We start from the raw sequence: 21,606 nt of genomic DNA, 5'->3' as shown, positions 1-21,606 counted from the left end.
CTCTCCAGTAGGTCCCAAACTCATCTCCCAGGGCCACCCTGGGCCACTAGGAAGCGTGTCAGGGCCGACGCGAGGGCGGGGGCACTACTTATCGCGTTGAGGATCTGTGGCTCAGCTGTGTCTCTATTTAGCACCCAGGGAGGCGTGAGCGGGGGACCTTCCAGGGTCCAGGAGCCTGGCTGCCCGCCTTGCCCATCTCCGCACCAGGTGCCCATTTCAGTCCTTAAGAGCCAACTTGACACAGTTGCGTTCGTGGTAGGGGAAGTCATCTAAAGTACCAGCCTACACTCGTCTGCTCAGGAGGAGTCATCAGGGAGGCCAAAATGCTCTCTTCCCTGCAGTTTTGCCAAAATCACACTCTACTTCTAAGAAAAAAGAAAACAAAACCCAAGAAACCAGGGACCTGGCCATCATTCTATGAAAGAAGTGAGAGCCTATATCCTGACTGTGTAAGAACACACACGAGGACCTCGTTCAGGGTGGGGCTGGGCAAGGGTATCAAGTTCAGGGCCAGAGCTGAGTGCAGGCGACTTAACATACAGTAGCCATGGTGGGTCCACAGTAATATGTGACTGTGGGGATATGTGGCCCCAGGGAGACTTAGGTTCTGTTGTGTCTAATGGTCCTAAAAGTATTTGCAACTGAACTTGACCTTCTGAGATTTTAAAGGGACCAAACATTCATCATCATTTGCAACAGGCTGTATAGAAAGAGAGAGGGGAAATGTGAGCTATCCCCATCCCAGATGGCGGGAGCACGCAAGACGGCCCTGATGTCTGTGGGCACGAGGAGCTTAAGTTCATAGTCCCGGTGTGGACATGCGTCTCCTGTGCCTCCTGTGCAAGATGGGGGCGTCTCCCACCTGCCCCCTGCGGCCCCCCCACATCCCTCGGCTGGTCTCTCTGATCTGATCTTCAGCTGTGCCTGGGGCGGGGGCCCCCATTCTGGTGTTCCCACCACTGCCTAGCACCTGGCCCTCGGTGCTGAGTTCAGAAATAGTTTGGACCTTCCCAAACGACCAGACTGTTCAAATTAAAACAAAACAGGAGACAAATGAACAGTTTCAGAGAGAGAGAGAGAGAGACAGAGACAAGAGAGGGAGAGACGGTGCTTGTGGCTTGTGAGAGCGGGCTGATGAGAGGCAGGGAAGCAAGAGAGAGCAAGGAAACAAATACGTCTGACTTACGTGAGGACATAATTGACACTCACGATGCAGTGCGGGCGGGACGAGCGGCTGTTGTGCACGACGGTGGCGTAACTCTGCACCCACACCCAGCCGCCCAGCTTGGACAGCAGCCGGTAGTACTTGGTGGTGACCTGGCCCTTCACCAGCACTGCAAGCACAAGGTGACATGAATCCCGAGGGAAAATTAGCAGGCCCTGCTCGGGGGGCACTGCCCCAGCTGATGACCTACAGCCCCGGTTCTGGACCTTTCTGGGGTCAGGGACACCTTTGAGAACTTGACAAAGAGATAGACTCTCTCTACAGGAAGGTGCATGCTTGTGTACGCACGCACACACTCGCCCACACAAGATTTCTGCCTACAATTTCAAGGGGTCCAGGGCACAATCTCTCCCCTCCCCTGTTAAGAACTCAAATTTAATAGTCGTTGATTTCACTGAGAGAAACAATTAGTCCCCATAATACATTTGCACCTGGCAGAGTGATAAAGTTGGTTTGGCTTTTCAGTTTCCAAAATGCCACAATTATGTTATAATCCCCCAAACTCTTAATCCCCATACCCTTAATAGGCAATGGGGGCAGGGGGTGATGTTGTTATTTAAACAAAATAGTAAGTACATTCAACCAAGTGTCAAATTGTTGTTGATATTTGCTACTCTCCAGAACATGTGTGTATTCACCATGAGACCGTTTGCTACTCCGTTGCCATTTGTATTTTCTACCGATTAGCCCCACTTTTCCTCAGGCCTATTAATTTCCTATGTTGCTTATATGGGAAAGACCGCCGCTTGGCTGTTTAGTTTCTGAAAACTGGGCCTCTGGGCCCATCTTCTACGCATGGGTGCAAACTCCAGATTGCTGAGCCACACTCCCTTCCAAAGCCTCTGTACTAATTTCCCTTGGGGCCTGGACGGCACAGGCTGAAGAGAAAGGAAAGCACCAGAAGCACTGGGTGGACAGGAGAGAAGAGAAAGCCCCAGGTAGCCTTCTCTGAGGAGGGGAAGGCTGGCACAAATCTGAAAGGCATCCCTTGATGCCCAGGTCATGGCTACGGGGCATTCCTGCTTCTCAAATCAGGGCTGGCCCCAGGGCCCTGACTAGCAGCCACCTGAGCAGGGGTTGGGGAGGTGGCCAAATTCTGTGAGTGCACCAGCTGGCACTGAAGGAACCCCCCGGAAGGCTCACAGACACAGAAATTCAGCCCTCATTTTGTGCCAGTAGGCAGAGCCCCTTCACTGTCTGCCCAAAGCCTCCTGAGGCTCTCCATTGCCCTCTGTGCCTTCTTTCCATATTAATAGCACCTCTTTATCATCCACTTTAACACCTGCAGCAAAATATTTTGGCACAGAAGAAAAATTACTTTAAAAATGATAGTCGAGGACTTTTTAGCCTTAATATATAAAGAGTTCATACACGTCAATAAAAGCACTTAAGACCTGCAAGTAATGAGAAAAGGACTGGAACAAACAATTCACCAAATAATAAATATAAATGATAATCAAGTTCAATGCATTTGCTTAACTCAGAGCTAGATGCCATCCATTAAAATCAGTAGACATTAAAAAAGAAACAGATATTGGATGGTTCCATTCTGGAACCATGTCCAGAATAGGCACATCCATAGAAACCAAAAGCAGAGCAGTGGTTGGAGCTGGGGATGAGAGTGCCCAGGACTGACTGCTGATGGGCAGCAGGGTTCTTCTGGGGATGAAGAAAATGTTCTGGGATTTTACTGAAAGGTGACAGTTGCATGACATTGTAAATATACTAAAAACCTCTGAAAATGGTTAAAATGATCAGTTTTATGTCATATGAATTGTATCTCAAGTATCTCAAGGAAAATAAACTGACTACAATAATGTCAGTAATCTATGGTGAGAGGCATTGTCATGTGCTGTGAGAAGCATGAACCGGTATGGTCCTGGAAAGCAGTTTGACAGCTCATATCCATTGACATAGTGACTTCACTTCCAATCACTGATCCTATTACAAGCAGTCCTGCTTATAATTCAGGGGGAAGAAGTGGGGGAGACTTAATTGTCCAAGAATTAGGAAAGATGGTAAATAAACTTTGGAGTACTATGCTGCTATTGAAATAATGATTAATAATCTGAAATATTATGGAGAATGTTAAATGAAAAAAAAAGACAGGATTCAATACCACAGAAATACAAAGATAATAACAGACTACCATGAACAATTATAGTGTGTCAATAAATAGAATTTAAATAAAAATTTGAAAACAATTGTAGCACACTTTAAAAAACCACAATTATATGCCAACAAATTGAGCAACTTATAAGAAACAGATACTTTGCTATGAACATACAACCCATGAAGGCTGAGTAATGGAGAAATAGAAAATCTGAACAGACTGATCACTGGTAAGGAGATAGAATCAGTCATCAAAAACCTCACAATAAACGGAAGTCGGGGACCAGATGGCATCACTGGTGAATTCCACCAAACATTTAAATAAGAATTAATACCAGTCCTTATCAAACTCTTCGGAGAATTAGAAGAGGAGGGAACACTTCCAAACACATGTGTGACGCCAGCATAACCTTGGTACCAAAACCAGACAAGGACACTGCAAGAAAAGGAAAATTCCAGGCAAATATCTCTGATGAGCATAGATCTAAAAATCCTTAACAAAATAGTAACAGACTGAATTCAACAATACATTAAAGGGATCGTACACCATGATCAAATGGGATTTGGTCCTGGGGTGCAAGGATGGTTCAACACCTGCAAATCAACTAAGAGGACACATCATATTAACAAAGTGAACGATCAAAATAGATACAGAAAAATCATTTGACAAAATTCAACATCCACTGATGATAAAAACTCTCAACAAAGTGGGTATAGAGGGGATGTACCTCAACATAGTAAATGCCATCTATCAGAAGTCCACAGCTAACATTATACTCAACAGGAGAAAGCTGAATGCTTTTCCTCTAAGATCAGGACCAAGTTCGAGGATGCCCATGTTTGCCACTTTTATGCGACACAGAGTCAGAAGTCCTAACCAGAACACTTAAGCAAGAAGAAGAAATCAAAGACATCCAAATTGGAAAGGAAGAAGTAAAATTGTCACTATTTTCAGATGGCATATTATATATAGAAACCCCAAAGACTCCATCAAAAGACTCTTAGAATAAGAGAATTCAGTAAGGGTGCAGAATACAAAATCAGTACACAAGAATCTATTGAATTTCTACATGTTAATAATGAGCTATCAGAGGGGCTCCTGGGTGGCTTAGTCGGTTGGGCGTCTTTCGCTTAGGTCACTATCTCGCGGTTCGTGGGTTCGAGCCCCGCGTCGGGGTCTGTGCTGACTGCCAGCTCAGAGCCTGGAGCCTGTTTCGGAGCCTGTTTCGGAATCTGTGTCTCCCTCTCTCTCTGACCCTCCCCTGTTCACGCTGTCTATCTCTCTCTCTCCTAGAAATAAATAAAAATTAAAAAAAAATAATGAGCTATCAGAGAGAGAAATTAAGAAAACAATCCCATATACAATTGCATCAAAAATAATAAAATGTCTAAGAAGAAATTTCACCAAGGAGGTGAAAGACCAAGACACTAAAAGTTACAAGACATTAATGAAAGAAACTGAAGGAGACACAAATTAATCCAAAGATACTCCATGTTCATGGAGTGGAAGAGTTATATAAAATTATATAAACCCAGAGCAATCTACAGATTTAATACAATCCGTATCAATATTCCAGTATCATCCTTCACAGAAACAGAACAAATGACCCTAAAATTTGTATGGAACCACAAAATAATCCTTAAAAGAGCAACAGCAAAAATAACAAGTGGTATTACGTCAAACTAAAAAGCTTCTGCACAGTAAAGGAAATCACCAACAACATGAAAAGACAACTTACCGAATGGGAGACAATATTTGCAAATCTCATATCTGATAAGGGGTTAATATCCAAAAATACATGAAGAACTCATACAACTCAGTAGCAATAAATAAACAAACAAACAAATAAAACAGTCCAACTAAAAAATGTCTGAATCAACCTTTTCCCAAAGAAGACATATAGATGGCCAACAAGTACATGAAACAGTTCACAGCATCACTCATCTTCAGGGAAATGCAGATCAAAATCACATGAGATTTCACCTCACACCTGTCAGAATGACAATTATCAAAAAGATGAAATAACAAGTATTGGCAAGGATGTAGGGAAAAGGGAACCCTTGTGTACTATGAGTAGGAAGGTAAAGTGGTGCAGCCACCATGGAAAACAATGAGGAGATTCCTGAAAAAATTTAAAATAGAACTACCATATGATCCAGAAATACCACTTCTGGGCATTTCTCTGAAGGAAACAAATGAACACACTAACTCAGAAAGACACCTGCACTTCCATGTTCACTGCAGTGTTATTTATAAAAGCCAAGAAATGAAAGCACCCTTAAGTGTCCATCCACGGATGAATGGATAAAAGAAATCATGGTATACGTACACACACTCACACTGTTCAGCCATAAAAAAGAAGGAAGTCTCGCCATCTGCTGCAACATAGATGGACCTTGAGGGCATTATTCTAAGTGAAATAAGTCAAAGACACCTCACTTACAGGTGAAATCTAATTTAAAAAAATCATAGATGCAGAGAAGTGGTTGGTGGTTGCCAAAGGTGAGGGATGGCAGGCGGGAGAACTGGGTGGGGGAGATGGTCAAGAGGTATAAACTTCCAGTTATAAAATAAATAAGTCCTGGAAATGTAATATACAGCATTGGGAACTTCAGTTAATAACACTGTGTTGTATATTGAAAGTTGCTAAGGAATTAGATCTTCAAAGCTCTCAAGACAAGAAAAAAAATGTATAGTGATATACTGTAACTAGATTTATGGTGCTGATCATGGAGCAACACATACAGATATCAAATCACGTAGACCTGAAGCTAATATAGTGTTATGTATCAGTTAGGGCTCATTAAAAAAAAAAAAGAGACAAGATTCAGAAGTGCATAAAGTACAAGTAAGAAAAAGTACATACATACTCACATATACACCCCAACTAATTGTGATCTGGGACACGTTTTGAAGCCCCAGTGACTCAGTTTCCCTGTTGAGAACAAGAGCATAATCACACTCCCTGCCTCACATGGTCGTGGTGAGAAGTGGTCATCTACACGAAGCTTTAGACTAGTGGCAGCAGACACACAGCAAAGGCTCAATATATACTAACTCTCATTCTCTGGTCAAATTACAGGTAGTTTTCATTTTCTTCTTGTCAGCTTTTCTTGATTTTTGACATTTCCAACAATAAGGAGATATCAGTTTTATAATAAAAGTGAAAAATTTATTTTTTCTAGGGGAAAGTAGTTTGTGTGAAGGTCGGAGAGCGGAAATACAACAACTGATCGGCCCCCCCACCCCTTAGCTGCGTGACCGCCATCCCCACCCCCACCCACGGGGACGAGTGGCAAGGCTCTTGGGGACAGTGCAGACACAGGCTCTCTTCTTCCCTGGCTTAGCATGTGCACCTCTGTGGACTCACGGGGCAGGAGCCACCATCCGTGCTGAAGGGGCAGGAGCCACCATCCGTGCTGAAGACTGAGGACAGAGGTAATAGGAAAGAGCTATCTGTACAATGCTTCTTCTCTTGGGGTTTGCTTTTTTAACAGCAAAATCCACGGCTTTAGGTGCCCGCTCATGTCTGCATCCCTCATTCCACACCCCATACAGCTGTCGGGGGTAGGCATCACCAGGAAAGCTGGGCCAGCAAATCTGGAGGGCACAGCCTGGGTGTTCTGACTCCCTTGTCTCAGACTGATCCCTCTGGGAGGAGGGGCCAGGAGTCTCCAGAAGGTTCTCTGTAGCTCAATGTGCAAGGAGAAGTACAAGGAAGTTTAGGGGAGCCTCGGCCAATTTGCTATTGGCCCCAAAAGAGATGCGATAAGATCCATGTGGGGCCCCCTATGTGAATTTCCCAAGAGGCCCTTCTTTCTTCAACGGAAGTGCTTGCTCAGTTCCTAAACTCTGAAATCTGTTCCCGGAGGTATCCGTCACGCCCCTGGAAACAAGACGGTTTATTTTTCCTTCTCCCTCTCTTGGACTTCATACTTTGCTTATTTCTTACAACATTCCTAAAACCTATCCCTAATCATCTAAGCTGGATACAATAAAGCCAGTTTATCCCAAATATTTTATATTAGGATGCCAAGGGCAGTAGCTGCCGTGATTTTATTATTTCTGACGCTCCCTGACTCTGCTGTGATGCGGCTTAGATACAGAGACCAAACAAACACAGACGCAGAATTGTTTTTTGCTTCTCTGTGACCCATGGTGATAGTCCACATTATCAATCCAAGCTGAAATCCTAGACGCTTAGTCACAACACGCCTTGGTTCGGTCTTGCTTCCCCTCCAGTCTGTTGTACTTACTTAGCTGCCTGAAATGATCCTGGGGGGGGCAGGCAGGCTGGACATGGCCCCTAGGCTGTAAGCCCTGGGAACAGAGGCTCTGTCCCTAGCACTTCCCGGCCACAGCACCCCCAACATCGCGGGCTGAGATGGTTCTGAGGCCAGGGTGCCCCACACCGAGAGCGAAGCCAGCGGTCTGGACCTGCCGAGGCCACTTTGAGGTGGAAATTCTAGTTCCGTGCATCTGCTATGCAGAGAAGTAGGTGGCCTGCCTGGTTCCTCGGAATTCCTCCTGAAGGCACAGCCGGGTCTACCAGCCGCTGGGAGGCGAGTGAACCTTGGCCTGGAGCATAATTTCTATTTCTGTTCTGAATCGTTAAGAGCTGATGATGTAAGATGCCAAAAATACCGATCGTGGGTGAATGGTGTTCCCCGGAAAGCTGTGTTCCACGTCCTGACCCCTGAAACCGCTGCATGTGACCATACTGGGAAAAGGGTCTGCGTAGGTAATTAAGTCAAGGCTCTCGAGACAGACGAGAGGGTCCTGGACTAGGGTGGGCCCTGCCTCGAACCAGTGCGCCTGTAAGAGACAGAAGAGGAGGAGCCGCGCATGCGCAGGTGGGGAAGCTGAGGCAGAGATGGAGCTGCCAGCCAGGATGCCAGCAGAAGCCGGAAGAGGCAGGCTTGGCCCCGCCCACCCGTTCAGTCGGGACTTCCGGCCTCCAGAACGGTGGGAGAGTACACTTCCGGCGTTTTAAGCCTCCCAGCTAGTGGTGTTTAGTTAGGGCAGCACCAGGGAACAAAACCACCCTCCATGGGCACACTGGTGGGTGCGGTCCCCTCCTCCTTCTGCTGTCGTCCCTTCCTTTAGTCGGTGACACTGACGGAAAGCCATGCTCTCCTCTAGCGAGTCTGCGCGTCCCCAACACACCCCCGAGGCTCGTGGCTGGCCGAACAACGCGGAAAGCGCCAGAAGAGAGAAGCACTTCAAGGGAGAATGCCCACAAGGGCCACCCTGTAGGGTATCTCCAAAGTGACCTTGACCACGGGCGATGGGCAGAGCCTGGCCCATCTGGCAACACCAAGAAGGCCCAGGCCACGCCTCTGTGTGTCCACAACTGCTTCCGGGGTCAGGACAATGTGGCGATTACACGGTGCTTTCTGGGAGTATTTCCTGCTCCGCTGCTCCTGGGCCCCCACTCCGTGCACCGGCTTCCCCACACCTTCACCAGGCCGCCAAAGCCTCCTCTACCTGCAGACTCTGCGTGGAGGACAGCATCTATTTTTTTTTTTTTAATGTTTTTTAGTTTATTTCTGAGAGAGAGAGAGAGAGAGACAGCGTGAGCAGGGGAGGGTCAGAGAGAGAGGAAGACACAGAATCCGAAACAGGCTCCAGGCTCTGAGCTGTCAGCATAGAGCCCGACATGGGGCTCGAACCCACAAACCATGAGATCATGACCTGAGCCGAAGTCAGACGCTTAACTGACTGAGCCACCCAGGCGCCTCTTGGAGGACAGCATCTGAAGAGGATCTGAGCATCAAATTAAACTCCATCACCCATTTCGAGCCCAGAGCCGAGTCCCGCAGCAGAGGCTGGCACCCCCTGAAATGTAATTGTCACAGTAGACTGGAAACTCCTTTCAAGTTTAGCTTCCATTTCAAGACGTTGGTGCCCTGATCCACAGCGATGCTACAGGGTGTCCCATGTACCACACAGGCTCATGGATGGGCTCTGTTGGTGGCTCCCTGCTGTTGTTACTCGGGATGCCTTTGGATGGTCACAGTGTTAGCCACTGCCTACTGCCCTGCAGATGCCCATTTATACATTCGTGTCACATGCCTGGCCCCACAAGCATCTGAGTTTGCGACTCCTGTGTGACATTTAATTTTTTTCTACATTTATTTATTTTGAGAGAGAGAGAGTTAGGAGGGGAGGGGCAGAGAGAGATGGAGAGAGAGAATCCCAAGCAGGCTCTGCACTGTCAGCACAGAGCCTGATGCGGGGCTCGAACTCATGAACCGTGAGATGATACCCTGAGCCGAAACCAAGAATTGTATGCTTAACTGAAAGAGCCACCGAGGCACCCCTACATTTTATTTAAAGTTTTATTTATTTTGAGAGAGAAAGCCAGAGAGAAGGAGCAGGGGAGGGGCAGAGAGAGAGGGAGAGACAGAATCTGAAGCAGGCCCTGCATTGTCAGTGTAGAGCCTGATGTGGGGCTCAAACCCATGAACTGCAAGATCATGACCTGAGCTGAGATAAAAAATCAGATGCTTAACCAACGGAGCCACCTGGGTACCTCTTGTTTGCCGTTTAGAGTGTGTCTTTTATGGGTGTCTGCCAGGTGTCCTGGAATTGTGTTACAACAGTTATTACTAGAAATCTCTAGACCACAAAATCAGGCTTGGAAACCTGCGCGTGAGATTGAAAATGTTCCGACAGTCGGACGGGGCCTGTGCCCTCTGTGATCTGGACTTGGCCCGCTCCGCACAGGGGCCTCACTGGAGAGTGGGGTGAGATTCTCCACCATCTTGGACATCATGGTTCTTCCAAACTGCTGTGTCTGCAAGAAATCTGCCCAGTGTCCCTTAGTGGAAACCATCAAGTTCAGCGACATCGATCCCTTCCCAACCTGTGTGTCACCCCCTCCCACCCCAAGACCTGCAGGTCAAGAGAACACAGACCTCCACTGGCTCCCCTATGTGCAAGGAAGAGTTACCCAAGTACCTGACAAAGGGGGGAGGCAGCAAGGGCGGACCCCAGCTTGGGATCCCCATTTCCGTGAGGCCACATGACTGTCATGCCTGTGCCAGGGCCCGCACTCAGCTGAGCTGCGGCGGCCCTTCCCTCAGCCACCACAGGACAGTGGGCAGGGAACGGGGGAGGGGGGCTGTCAAATACGCTCCCTGGTGGTTCTGCATTCATTTTTCCTTACAGAAGCTTCCGGAGAAAGCCCTGGTGTGGTCTCACTCGGAGGGAAGGCCCAGCCCACAGTGACACGAGGTGTCTGGGCTGTGCCAGCCCCCAGCCTCCTGACCCCCTGGAAGCTCATGCTCCCCAAACACTGCCCTGCCCAGCCCTGCTTCTCCTCATGAAGCTGACTTTCTGGAAGGTGTTGAATTCTCTTTCTTCAGGGGCTATGCTTTCTTTGGACCCTGTGGGTCCCTGCTCTGGGTTAAGATAATATTTTGAACAATGTGTGAAAACCATTTGGCCGACTGTGGCCGTCCGGAGCCACCACCGCCTTATGTCCAACTCTGCTGCTGGCAAGCCCTTCGCCCCACCTCCAGGGAGCCCTGGGGTTTGGACGCCGGCGTGAGGAAAACCTGGCCTTGGAAAATCGGACAGTGACCTTCCTGGGTATTGGCAGATGTTTCTTGTGCTCAGTGACTTCATCAACTGAGAAGAAAGATGTATCTGTATGTCTCCCTGTCAGGGGGGACAGCAGCCATCCCCCCCACCCATGGTCTTAGAATCCTGGGGGTCACCACGGCCCCTGGCCCCCTCCAGCTGCATTCAGCTGTGGGGGATGGGAAGGAAGTGGCAGAGGCCACCTTGCATGCTTCTGCTCCTGGGACAGCCACCAGTCCAGCTTCAGCTGTGTGATCGGATTGAAGGACTTGAGTCCCCAGGTTGGCAGGAGCCACCTTGTGGATCTGAGCCCCAGGGAGTCTGGGAGGCAGGAGGCTTGGGCCAGGCTCCTGAGCCGCTCCGTTACTGAAGCACCAGGTGACAGGGCTGAAAAGTTACGTTTCCAAAGGACGCATCCTGCCTTCTCAGACCTCCCACCTGCCCTCCCCAAGCTGGCATGTCCAGCTGGACCTGGGTAAGGACACGGAGCTGTTAAAGTCCCTGTCAGGGGCTGACCTGTGTTCCACCCAGATTCATAGGCTGAAGTCCTGCCCCTCAGGACCTCAGGATGTCCCTGCATTTGGAGATAGGGTCTTTAAAGAGGTAATTAAAGTAAAATGAAGGAAGAAGGGGACCCGAATCCAATATGGCTGGTATGCCCACCCACAGCTCTCCCCCCCTGAGCCTCACCTGCTCATCTGGGAAATGGACACAGGGCCAGCCCAGCTCCCCAAACTGACAGAAGGTCAAGAATGGATACACGAGGGGCGCCCGGGTGGCACAGTCAGTTAAGCGTCCGACTCCTGACTTAGGCTCAGGTCATGATCTCATGGTTTGTGGGTCCGAGCCCCACACAGGGCTCTGCACTGATGGTGTGGAGCCTCCTTGGCATTCTCCCTCTCTCCCTCTGTCTCTCTCTTTTGGCCCCTCCCATGCTTGCTCTCTCTCTCTCTCTCTCAAAATAAATATAAAATAAACTTAAAAAAAATGGGGGGCGCCTGGGTGGCTCAGTCGGTTGAGCATCCGACTTCGGCCCAGGTCATGATCCCACGGTCTATGGGTTCAAGCCCCACGTTGGGCTCTGTGTTGACAGCTCAGAGCCTGGAGCCTGCCTCGGATTCTGTGTCTCACTCTCTCTCTGCCCCTCCCCTGCTCATGCTCTGTCTTTCTGTGTCTCTCAAATATAAATAAATGTTAAAAAAAGTTTTTTAAAAAATGGATACGTGAAAAGCATCTGGTCTGTGTTGGGGACACAGGAGCCTCGTGCTGGTCATCACTGTGGCCTTCAGTACGTTTCCCAAACACGAACTATTTATTTCCCTCTGGGATGGAGGTGGGGGGATTTCCCTGCTCCCCTGTTAGCCAGGTAGTTCGAGAGAGAAGAAATTGGATTTAAAATGAAGACTTTCAATTCCGTAAGCTGTCATGCTCTGCGCTCAGAGACCTAATTTCCCCCCAGTGGAGCCCCACTTGGAAGAGCGGCTCTTCCTGCAGGTAACTGGGGCGTTTGCTTCCAGCCCCCTTACTGGATATCAGGGCTCCGGACACGCTCCTGCCTCCAGGGACAGGGCCCCCTCCCCCCCAGGGCTGGGGCTTTCAGAGCAGCCACCCACCCCCTCCACCAGCGGTCGTGCAGGGGAGGGTGGCTCCCAGGGCCCTCCCGGGAGGCATGCAGACATGGACCCTCACGCCTGTCCTCCCTTCCAGATGGCTCTGCAGTGCTCACGCTGCTCCTCAAAGCACATGTGCCTTCGTCTTCTGATCCCTCTCGTTCCTGCTGAGCACACCCAACCCGCTCATCACTGGCCGGCAAGTCTCCCCAATAACTAATTCTGTCACTGACACTTCCTGCCCTGTTTTCCAGCCCCTGCAGGAGCGAGGCCAACCTACAAATCCCATGCGAACAGTGGGTATCTGGTTCCTGACCAAGCTCACTTTCCAGAACGACGGGGATGTTTGTATCACGATCTGATTATTTAAACACGAGAAATACAAAGGCTATTCACAACTGCCATCTCTGCTCACTGTTGTGAATCCAAAAGGAGCAGACGTCTGCCTAGCGACAGCCTGGTAACTGTCATGCGTGCTGGGTCCCAGTCGATACCGGCCAGTCCGGTGGACAACATGGCCACAGAGCGAGCAGCCCTTGGACCCGCCGCCCTCACCTCGACGACAGCAACCTGTCCTCACACGCCTCCTTGTCAACACAAAGCAAAGCAAGAATGGGGACCCCGCCTTCTGGGCTGCCCTGCAGATCTGGCCCCTGCAGTCATTTGCACCCCATTAGTCAGCACCCCGAGCCACTGGCATGGAGCACTGGGCAGTGAGAGGCCGACGTGCCCCACTCCGTGCCAGTTATTTGCTGCCTCAATTTGGATTCTAGAAGTGACACTTCTTCAAACATTTCAGTGACTAGAGCCCCAACCCAGATGTTCACCACCCAGATGTTCACCAAACCGCCTGCATTAGCCAATCGAATACTGATTGTTTATTCTTAACACGCTGACTTCTCCCATCCTGGCAGCCTGTGGTCTCCCCTGAGCCTCCCAACCAGGTAGCTGGGGACAGCGGTCAGAGGCTGGGTGCTGGCTGGTGTGGCTCCAGGCTCTCCAGTCTCACTGTGTGACCTCAGGCAAGTGACTTAACCTCTCTGAACCTCAGCATCCTCAGGAGTAATGGGAGGATCGTGAACATGAGAGTCTCCCTCTCTGGGTCGGTAGCATATTTAATCACCTAAGCCAGTGCCCCCACAGTAGCAAGAGCTCTGTACATGCTGGCGCTCCTACTGTTGTGTTACGTGCAGATGTGCCCGGATGTCCCCGAGAAGTGTAGGTTCCAGATCTGCCATCTCGAATCAGCAACTTCTGTGCCATCCCACACCGGCCAGAGTTTCACCGGAAGGTGAGCTAGGATGTGTGAGAACCCGCCAGTAGCTGTGCTGACCCGAGGGGTGGATGGGGTCAGTCGCGGGTTTGGAATTCGAGTGTGTGCACAATGGACGACTGTTGTACCAAACAAGGGTGGCTTCCTGGCCACCTGCTCCCCGGCCAGCCCCCCGCCTCCCACGCCGCCGGCCCCCGGGCCCCCGCACTGGGAGCGAGGTACTCACGGAGGTGGTGCGCATAGCGGAGGTGGAACACGTCACAGCCATGCACTTGATGGTAGAGGGTCTTCTCGATCAGGTCCTGAGGCTCATACCCGGTCAGCTCGGTCACCCTGGGGGAGGACGTGGCTCCGTATGTTACACTGCTCTGCAGATCGCCTTTCGTTTAAACTGATATTGGTTTTGCCGACTAACCAAGTGCTAAAAGGCTCAGGGTGGGGGGCGGTGTTGGTTTTGGAAACTGAGAGTGATCCTTTTTTTTTACGAGGAGAAAGGCTTTGAACGCAAGCCCGGTGCAGGATGTAGCGCTATATTCATGGGCAGGCATGTTCTTCTGAAACTACTGGCTAGAAGTTTAAAATGGGGTGGTTTCTCACACCAGTCAGAGTGGCCAAAATGAGCAAATCAGAGAACACAAGATGCTGGCGAGGATGTGGAGAAACAGGCGCCCTCCTACACTGCTGGTGGGAATGCAAACTGGTGCAGCCCCTCTGGAAAACAGTGTGGAGTTTCCTAAGGAAACTAACAATAGAACTCCCCTATGACCCAGCAATAGCACTGCTAGGAATTTACCCAAGGGATCCAGAAATGCTGAGGCATAGGAGCACATGTACCCCAATGTTCATAGCAGCACTCTCCACAATAGCTAAAACATGGAAAGAGCCTAAGTGTCCATCAACAGATGAATGGATCAAGAAGATGTGGTTTATCTATACCATGGAATACTACATGGCAATGAGAAACAATGAAATCTGGCCATGTGTAGCAACATGGATGGACCTTGAGGGTGTTATGCTGAGCGAAATAAGTCAGGCAGAGAAGGACAAATATCATATGTTTGCACGTATAGGAGGGTTAGGGGGAACTTGACGGAGGACCAAGGGAGAGAAGAAGGGCGGAAATGGTGGGGGAAAGGGAGAGAGGCAAACCATGAGAGACTCTTGAATGCTGACAAAAACTGAGGACTGATGGATGTGGGGGGGAGGGGGGGAGGGGCATGGAGGAGGGCACTTTGGGGATGAGCACTGAGTGTTATGTGGAAACTAATTTGACAATAAACTATTTGTAAAAAAAAAAAAAAAAGTGCAGCCTAAACTCAAGTATAGAGCCTTACACAAGGCTGTGAACCCAGGAGGCAGGGACCACTGGTACCCATATTAGATGCTGCCTAAACATAGTCCTACCTAACTCTTTGACAAATATTTCTTAGCTGCTGAATAAAAGTTTATGTTGGATCTTAAAAAATAAAATAAAATAAATAAATAAATAAATAAATAAATAAATAAAATGAGGTGGTTTAAAATGTTTTCCTCTTTTGGGGTGAAGCTTATCTGAAGCTTAAGAATGAACTCTGGGGGCGCCTGGGTCGGTTAAGTGTCCGACTTTGGCTCAGGTCATGATCTCTTGGTTCGTGGGCTCGAGCCCTGCATCAGGCTCTGTGCTGACACCCAGCTCAGAGTCTGGAGCCTATTTCGGATTCTGTGTCTCCCTCTCTCTGACCCTCCCCTGCTCTCTCTCTCTCTCTCTCTCTCAGAAATAAGCAAAACATAGAAAAAATAATTTATAAAAAAAAAAGAAATCTGATGGAAGAAAGAACTCTCCATGGGCTTCTGGGTGCCAGTCCTGTGGGAACCTTTTTTAAAATTATTATTGTGGAGGGGCACCTGGGTGGCTTAGTCGGTTGAGCGTCCGACTTTCGCTTAGGTCATGATCTCGCGGTTCGTGGGTTCGAGCCCCGCTTCGGGCTCTGTGCTGACTGCCAGCTCAGAGCCTGGAGCCTGTTTCAGTCTGTGACTCCCTCTCTCTCTGACCCTCCCCTGCTCACGCTGTCTCTCTCTCTCCTAGAAATAAATAAAAATATTTTTTAAAAAGTGCAAAAAAATAAATAAAAATAAAATTATTATTGTGGAAAAATATGCATAACATAACCTTTGCCATTTTAACCAGTTTTATGCGTGCACTTAGCGGCAATCACTACAACCACAACGTTCTCCAGAACGCCCTACTGCCCTCCCCCGCAGCTAGCCTCACCCTCCCTCGGTCTCTGGGAATCTGTCTACTGTAGATATCTCAGATGGGTGGAATGACCTGGTAGTGGCTTCTCTCACTTAGCATCCCGTTTTCAAGGTTCACCCACGTTGCAACGTTGGGTAGGACGTCATTCGTTTCTACCGCTCGACTGTGTTCTACTTTATGTAGGCATCACGTTTTGTTTGCCTGCTCATCCCCTGATGGACACTTGGGCTGTTTCCACATCCTGGCTATTGTGTGTGCGAGCCTTTAACCCCCCACCGGCCACTGCTACCCAGCACAGTGGTCTCAGGAGGTTCTGGTCGGGCGGTGGCATTTGCAGCAGAACCGGAGACGCTGGAGCGCCCGCTGAATGGAGGCTTGTGCAGCCTCCAAAAACCAGTATGACAACACCCGAAAATGCCGTGGCCGTGAGGTAAACCTTAACGTCCGCTGGCAGAAGGGCAACACGTTCCCGGTGCTTTCACGCCATTACCGCCTCTCTGTTCCCATCGAGCCCCAGGCATCCTGGCTCCCCACGTCAGCGCTTTGAGGAAAAGTGGCTCTCGACGTCCAAGACCACATCATCAGTGGCGTTTGGATCCCTCCATCCGCAGGTGAAAATTGCATGTGGCAATGGTGTCGTTTCCCGTGCCCCCTGGCAACGGGGCTGCTAACTATGCCCTTGGTGGAGGTGGCCGAAAAGCCTTGGTGACAGATGTTTAAGAACAGATGAAAGAGGAGGACAGGAAGCTTTTCCAGAGGAAGGGGGTGGTCCTGGTGAGAAGTCAGTCCTGGGGGTGCGGAGGTGGGGCCTGAGGACGGCCAGGTCTGGGGGTCCTGCTGGCCTGTATCTGAAATGTCAGCTGTAAATGAAACGGGGAAACTTGACCTTACTTTCATTCTGTAACCTGCTCCCGTTTCTGTTGAGTTCTGCGCAGGCTCCGGGCCATAAATCTCTGAGAGCCTCATATTTCCCTGGAATCGCTCACTATTTGGTGTACACATTTCCATGGTGTTCCTCCAGGATGGGAAGGAGATGGGGCCGGAGGTCGGTGGAGAGGAAAACTGTGCGGGCCTTTCAAGGCTCGGCACTTATCTAAGGACCATCTAGAACCTTAGGCCCCATCGGAGTCTAACTGTGTGGCAGGAAAACTGAGATCTGGCTCCCCCCACCCAAAAAAAAAAGAAAACCAGGCATCTCTACGGTGTGGGGATGAAAGAGGCTTCCCAGACCCTTTGGAAGTAAAGTTACAGAACAACAGCCCCGAACGTGTAAATGAATCAGAAACACAAGTATTAAGTTTCTCATCAAAGCGCACACTGGCTTTAAAAATTAAAGGGAAAGAGAGGGGTCTGGCAGCATGCCCTCCTGGTTTTTTCCAAACCTCCAGTGTCTGAAGACCTGTCAGAGGGATTTGCCAAACCCCAAACATGGCTGGGTTCACCCATCCTTAGCGAAAGCACCAGCTACAGTTTCAAAGTGAAATACCGCAAACCCCCTATGAACCGAATTTCAGGTTATGCCGAGTTCAGTTGTGTCTGGGATTACACTGGGGGGGGGGGGGCAGGCGCCCCCGCCCCCGCAAGTCCCCTACCCAGGCCCCAGTGACTTCAGGGCTGCCGGGCTTCAGGCCAGCTCCTCGCTGTGGCTTCTGAGCTTTGGATGCAGGAGCTGACATCTGTCACCCCACTGGGCCGTTCTGCTGACCTCTCGGTCCGGGGCCAGTCCCTCCGTCCCCCGGCCCAGCGGCCCATCAGAGACGGAGCTGCAACAGACTAGAGACCATAGTGCGTGTGAGGAGCTCTCCCCGAAGCATCTCCTACGTGACAGGAGTTCCGGAGATTTGTCAGAAGCTTCCTGGTATGAAGCTGGAACAGCAGGGGACTTCTGTAGAAACAGGGGTCTTTCTCAAGATCACCATCTTCCTTCTCTCCTCACCTCAGGGGTACGGCCGTCGCCCTGAAGTGGAGGGACGCTGGCGTTCACCGAACCCCAGGCCCGAGGCCCCCTTCGGGAACAGTCTGGCCTCTGAGCTACCTTCCAACGCCCTCTTCTGCAAAGCCCTCCATTTGTCCTTCGCGTTTCAAAGCTGCTTCAAACAGCTGCAGAAGACCTGAAATCTCCCCTCTGGGAAGATCTCTCTCTTTCCTCTTCTAGAGAATCCTCCAGGCCTCCGAGGCTTCTCCCAGACTCGCCAAGGAAAAGCTAGGAGATGGAAGGTAACAGGGGAGAACCCGGTCGCGTCCTCCGAGTTTCTACAACCGTGAACTTGGGCGGCTGCAGCTCCTTTCTGTTCACCTTCCGAAGAGGCCCCTGCATCCGGAAAGAACCCCTTCTCCTGCTGCCAGGCAGCCCGGCCGCCCAGGGCCCCTCGGCCTGCAGGTGCCTCTGTCTTCGCTGCCGGAGCGGCCGTCAGTGTGGCCGGCCCCAGGGTGCTGGTCTCCTTCCCGCAGACAGAGTTGTGTGCTCTGCCTGGAGCAGCTGGGAGCACCCGGGCAAGTCCGTCACGCCTGCCTCTGTCTTCTCTCCTCCTCCGAGTGGTTCCGGGGTTCGCTGGTGGGGACCAAGGCTTCTGTGTGTTTTTGTCTCCCCCCCTCACTGGCCAGGTTTGCTTTTCTCCCATAACTGGTTAAAATGGTCGATTTTTTGTCATGTATATTTCACCACAATAGAAAGGTGGGGACAAAAAAACCAATAACTCTTAGCAAAAATGTATGTTTACATGTACACATATGCATGTGTATATCTGTATATGCATACACACACACACACACACCTCCTTTCTCCCAGACGGCTTAGTCACACACGCCGGAAGGCAAAAGTGGGGCCTCTGAGCATTTGCTCCTTCCTGAACAGCTGAGGACTCTAAGGGGTTAACAGGCAAAGGCACTCACCTTGCAGCTTTTTATTTTTATTATTATTATTTTTTATAGTGTTTATTTTTGAGAGAGAGTCAAAGTGCAAGCAGGGCAGGGGCAGAGAGAAAGGGAGACACAGAATCTGAAGCAGCTCCAGGCTCCCAGCTGTCAGCACAGAGAGCCCGACACGGGGCTCGAACTCATGAACTGTGAGATCATGACCTGAGCCAAAGCTGGACACTCAACCAACTGAGCCACCCAGGTGCCCCAATTTTTTTAAATGTGTATTTTATTTTTGAGAGAGTGAGAGCACAAGCAGGGGAGGAACAGAGAGAGAGAGAGGGAGAGAGACAAAGGATCTGAAGTGGGCTTTGTGTCAGCACAGAGCCTGATGCAGAGCTCGAACTCACAAACTGTGAGATCATGACGGGAGCTGAAGTCATTTAATCAAGTGAGCCACCCAGGCGCGCCCGGCCTTTATACTTTTACAAATGCTTCACTTCTATTATCGAATTTCATTTTTCCTAACAGCCTGTGGTTAGTCAAGAGGGCAGGGAAAGGCTGACTTTTTTACAGATAAGAAAATGGTAAGCGGAAGGAGCCCCAACGGCCTGGGGCCTCCTGAAGCCCCCAACCCCGCCCTGGGGGATAAGCCAGGGCCTCTCCAGCGCACACCTCCCCTGTGCGGCCGGCTCCCACAGGCCGAGCAAAACAACAAATCGCTGCTTTTGCCTCGTTCACTCTCCCTTCTCTCTCTGAGAAGACATCCTCAGACTGGTGGCCATTCTCGGGCGGGAGGGGAAGGATGGTTGGGAGAGACAGTGCAGGGGCCACTGTCTCTTCACCTCACCGCCAGCCGGAGGCGCCCTCCCAGCCCAGGCAGGGCATCCACTGAGCCTGTGGTCACAGCTTTCCCCAGGAAAGGCCACCTGTCTGCTCTCAGCCTCAGCCGTGTGGCTGCCACAGTTCCGATGGCTCCACCAGTTCACTGCAAAATCTCTTGTTCGGGGCGCCTGGGTGGCTCAGTCGGTTAAGCGTCCAACTTCAGCTCAGGTCATGATCTCACAGTTCGTGGGTTCGAGCCCCGCGTCGGGCTCTGTGCTGACAGCTCAGAGCCTGGAGCCTGCTTCAGATTCTGTGTCTCCCTTTCTCTCTTACCCTCCCCTGCTCACACTGTTTCTCTCTCAGAAATAAATAAAACGTTAAAAAAAAAATCTCTTGTTTGCTTTAAGGTCCTACCTACGTGACGGAGGTACAAGGCAGATTTCCGACATCGCAGCCCTTCAAAAAAGACTAACTTGTATCCGAAACACATATTTCCAGCTTCTACTCCAGTGAGACGATGAAAATATAAATAAATAATATAGGTACCTGGAAAAGCTGGCCACTCCCTGCGTACTAAGGCTGATATTAATTCTTTCAATTCATGACTTGGTTTCACTAAATCCCCTTTCGACTCACATTCTTTTTTAGTTTTAATTAATTAATTAATTATGGAGGGGAGGGGCAGAGGGAGATAGGGAGAGAGAATCCCAGAGAGGCTCTGGGGCTGACTACGCAGAGCCCCACGTGAGGCTCAAACTCACAGAACAGTGAGATCATGACCCGAGCTGAAATCAAGAGTTGGATGCATAACCGACTGAGCCACCTGGGCGCCCCCCTAACTCCCGTTCTTAGTACGACTTATTTCCTTGTACATTCTGGCTTAACAATACAGTGTTCGGGCCACTTTCCACCATCAGTATCTTCTGGAACTCTGCAGCAGCAGCCGGTGCCAAACTTACCTGGAATCCAGGAAGATCAGCTTCAGGTCGAGGCTGGCCCTGAACATGAACATGTTACTGTGCAGCTTGATCTCTGTGATGGCACTGGGTGGCAGCGACTGGCCCACGGCCACCAGCCCCACGATCTGGTAGCACGAGTCGTACAGGGACACGTCCAGCATAAACTGCCTGATCTTCAGGTAGCCGCTGCAGTGGATGACCTGGGAAGGCAGAGAGCACGGTCAGCCCGGGGGTGAGACTGGTCCCCACTCCTCCGGCTTTGAGCCTGCTCACTTTCTTGAGCATCCCGGGCTTTCCCCAGCCCAGCCTCTGCTGAGCCATCAGGCCCACAGGCTGACGACACCCAACCCACTGCTCAGAAGACCCAAAGCGACTCCTCTTTCTTAGGAAACGGTATCGCAGTAAAATGGAAGGGTTGTCTTATCCAGTTGACTTGGCTCCCGTAACTCCTTCTGTCTAATATGTAATGGACTGATACATAACTAACTCATCACCGAACCACCATCAGGTAGCAAACAAAAGCACTGTGGGAAGCTAATCGCTCGTTTCAAGATGCTCACTTTATGCTCATCGTCCCCCGACGGGACTGGATTTGACATCCCTCAACTTGACATTTATATCCCTTGACAAGCTATACCGTTCCAGTACGTTAAGAATTCATTCAGTAGTTGATTGCTTTGGTAAAAATAAATTAAATATTAATTTGCTAAAAAAAAAAAAGAATTCATTCAGTAGAATCAAAAATGCCTTCCTCTTGTACAAAATCAACGTACAGAAATCGGTTGCATTTTTATACACCAATGATGAAGCAACAGAAAGAGAAATCAAGAAACTGATCCCCTTCACAATTGCACAAAAAACCATAAAATACCTCGGAATAAACCTAACCAAGGATACAAGAGATCTGTATGATGAAAACTAT

General features: G+C 49.9%; 1 protein-coding gene across 1 annotated transcript in view; it reads right to left on the bottom strand.

Annotated features, from left to right (window-relative positions):
- SIM2 (SIM bHLH transcription factor 2) overlaps positions 1-21,606 on the bottom strand; it is a 52,311-nt gene that overhangs the window by 4,112 nt on the left and 26,593 nt on the right. The window contains exons 6-8 of the mRNA XM_039228901.1: positions 20,685-20,884; positions 14,035-14,141; positions 1,187-1,334 (exon numbers count right to left, since the gene is read on the bottom strand). Coding sequence (XP_039084832.1) covers positions 1,187-1,334; positions 14,035-14,141; positions 20,685-20,884 — 455 coding nt within the window. The remainder of the gene's footprint in view (positions 1-1,186; positions 1,335-14,034; positions 14,142-20,684; positions 20,885-21,606) is intronic.

Source organism: Hyaena hyaena, unplaced genomic scaffold (genome assembly GCF_003009895.1).
Source record: "Hyaena hyaena isolate Hyena2069 unplaced genomic scaffold, ASM300989v1 scaffold_2, whole genome shotgun sequence".
NCBI lineage: Eukaryota > Metazoa > Chordata > Mammalia > Carnivora > Hyaenidae > Hyaena > Hyaena hyaena.
This window is presented reverse-complemented; position numbering and strand designations above follow the sequence as displayed.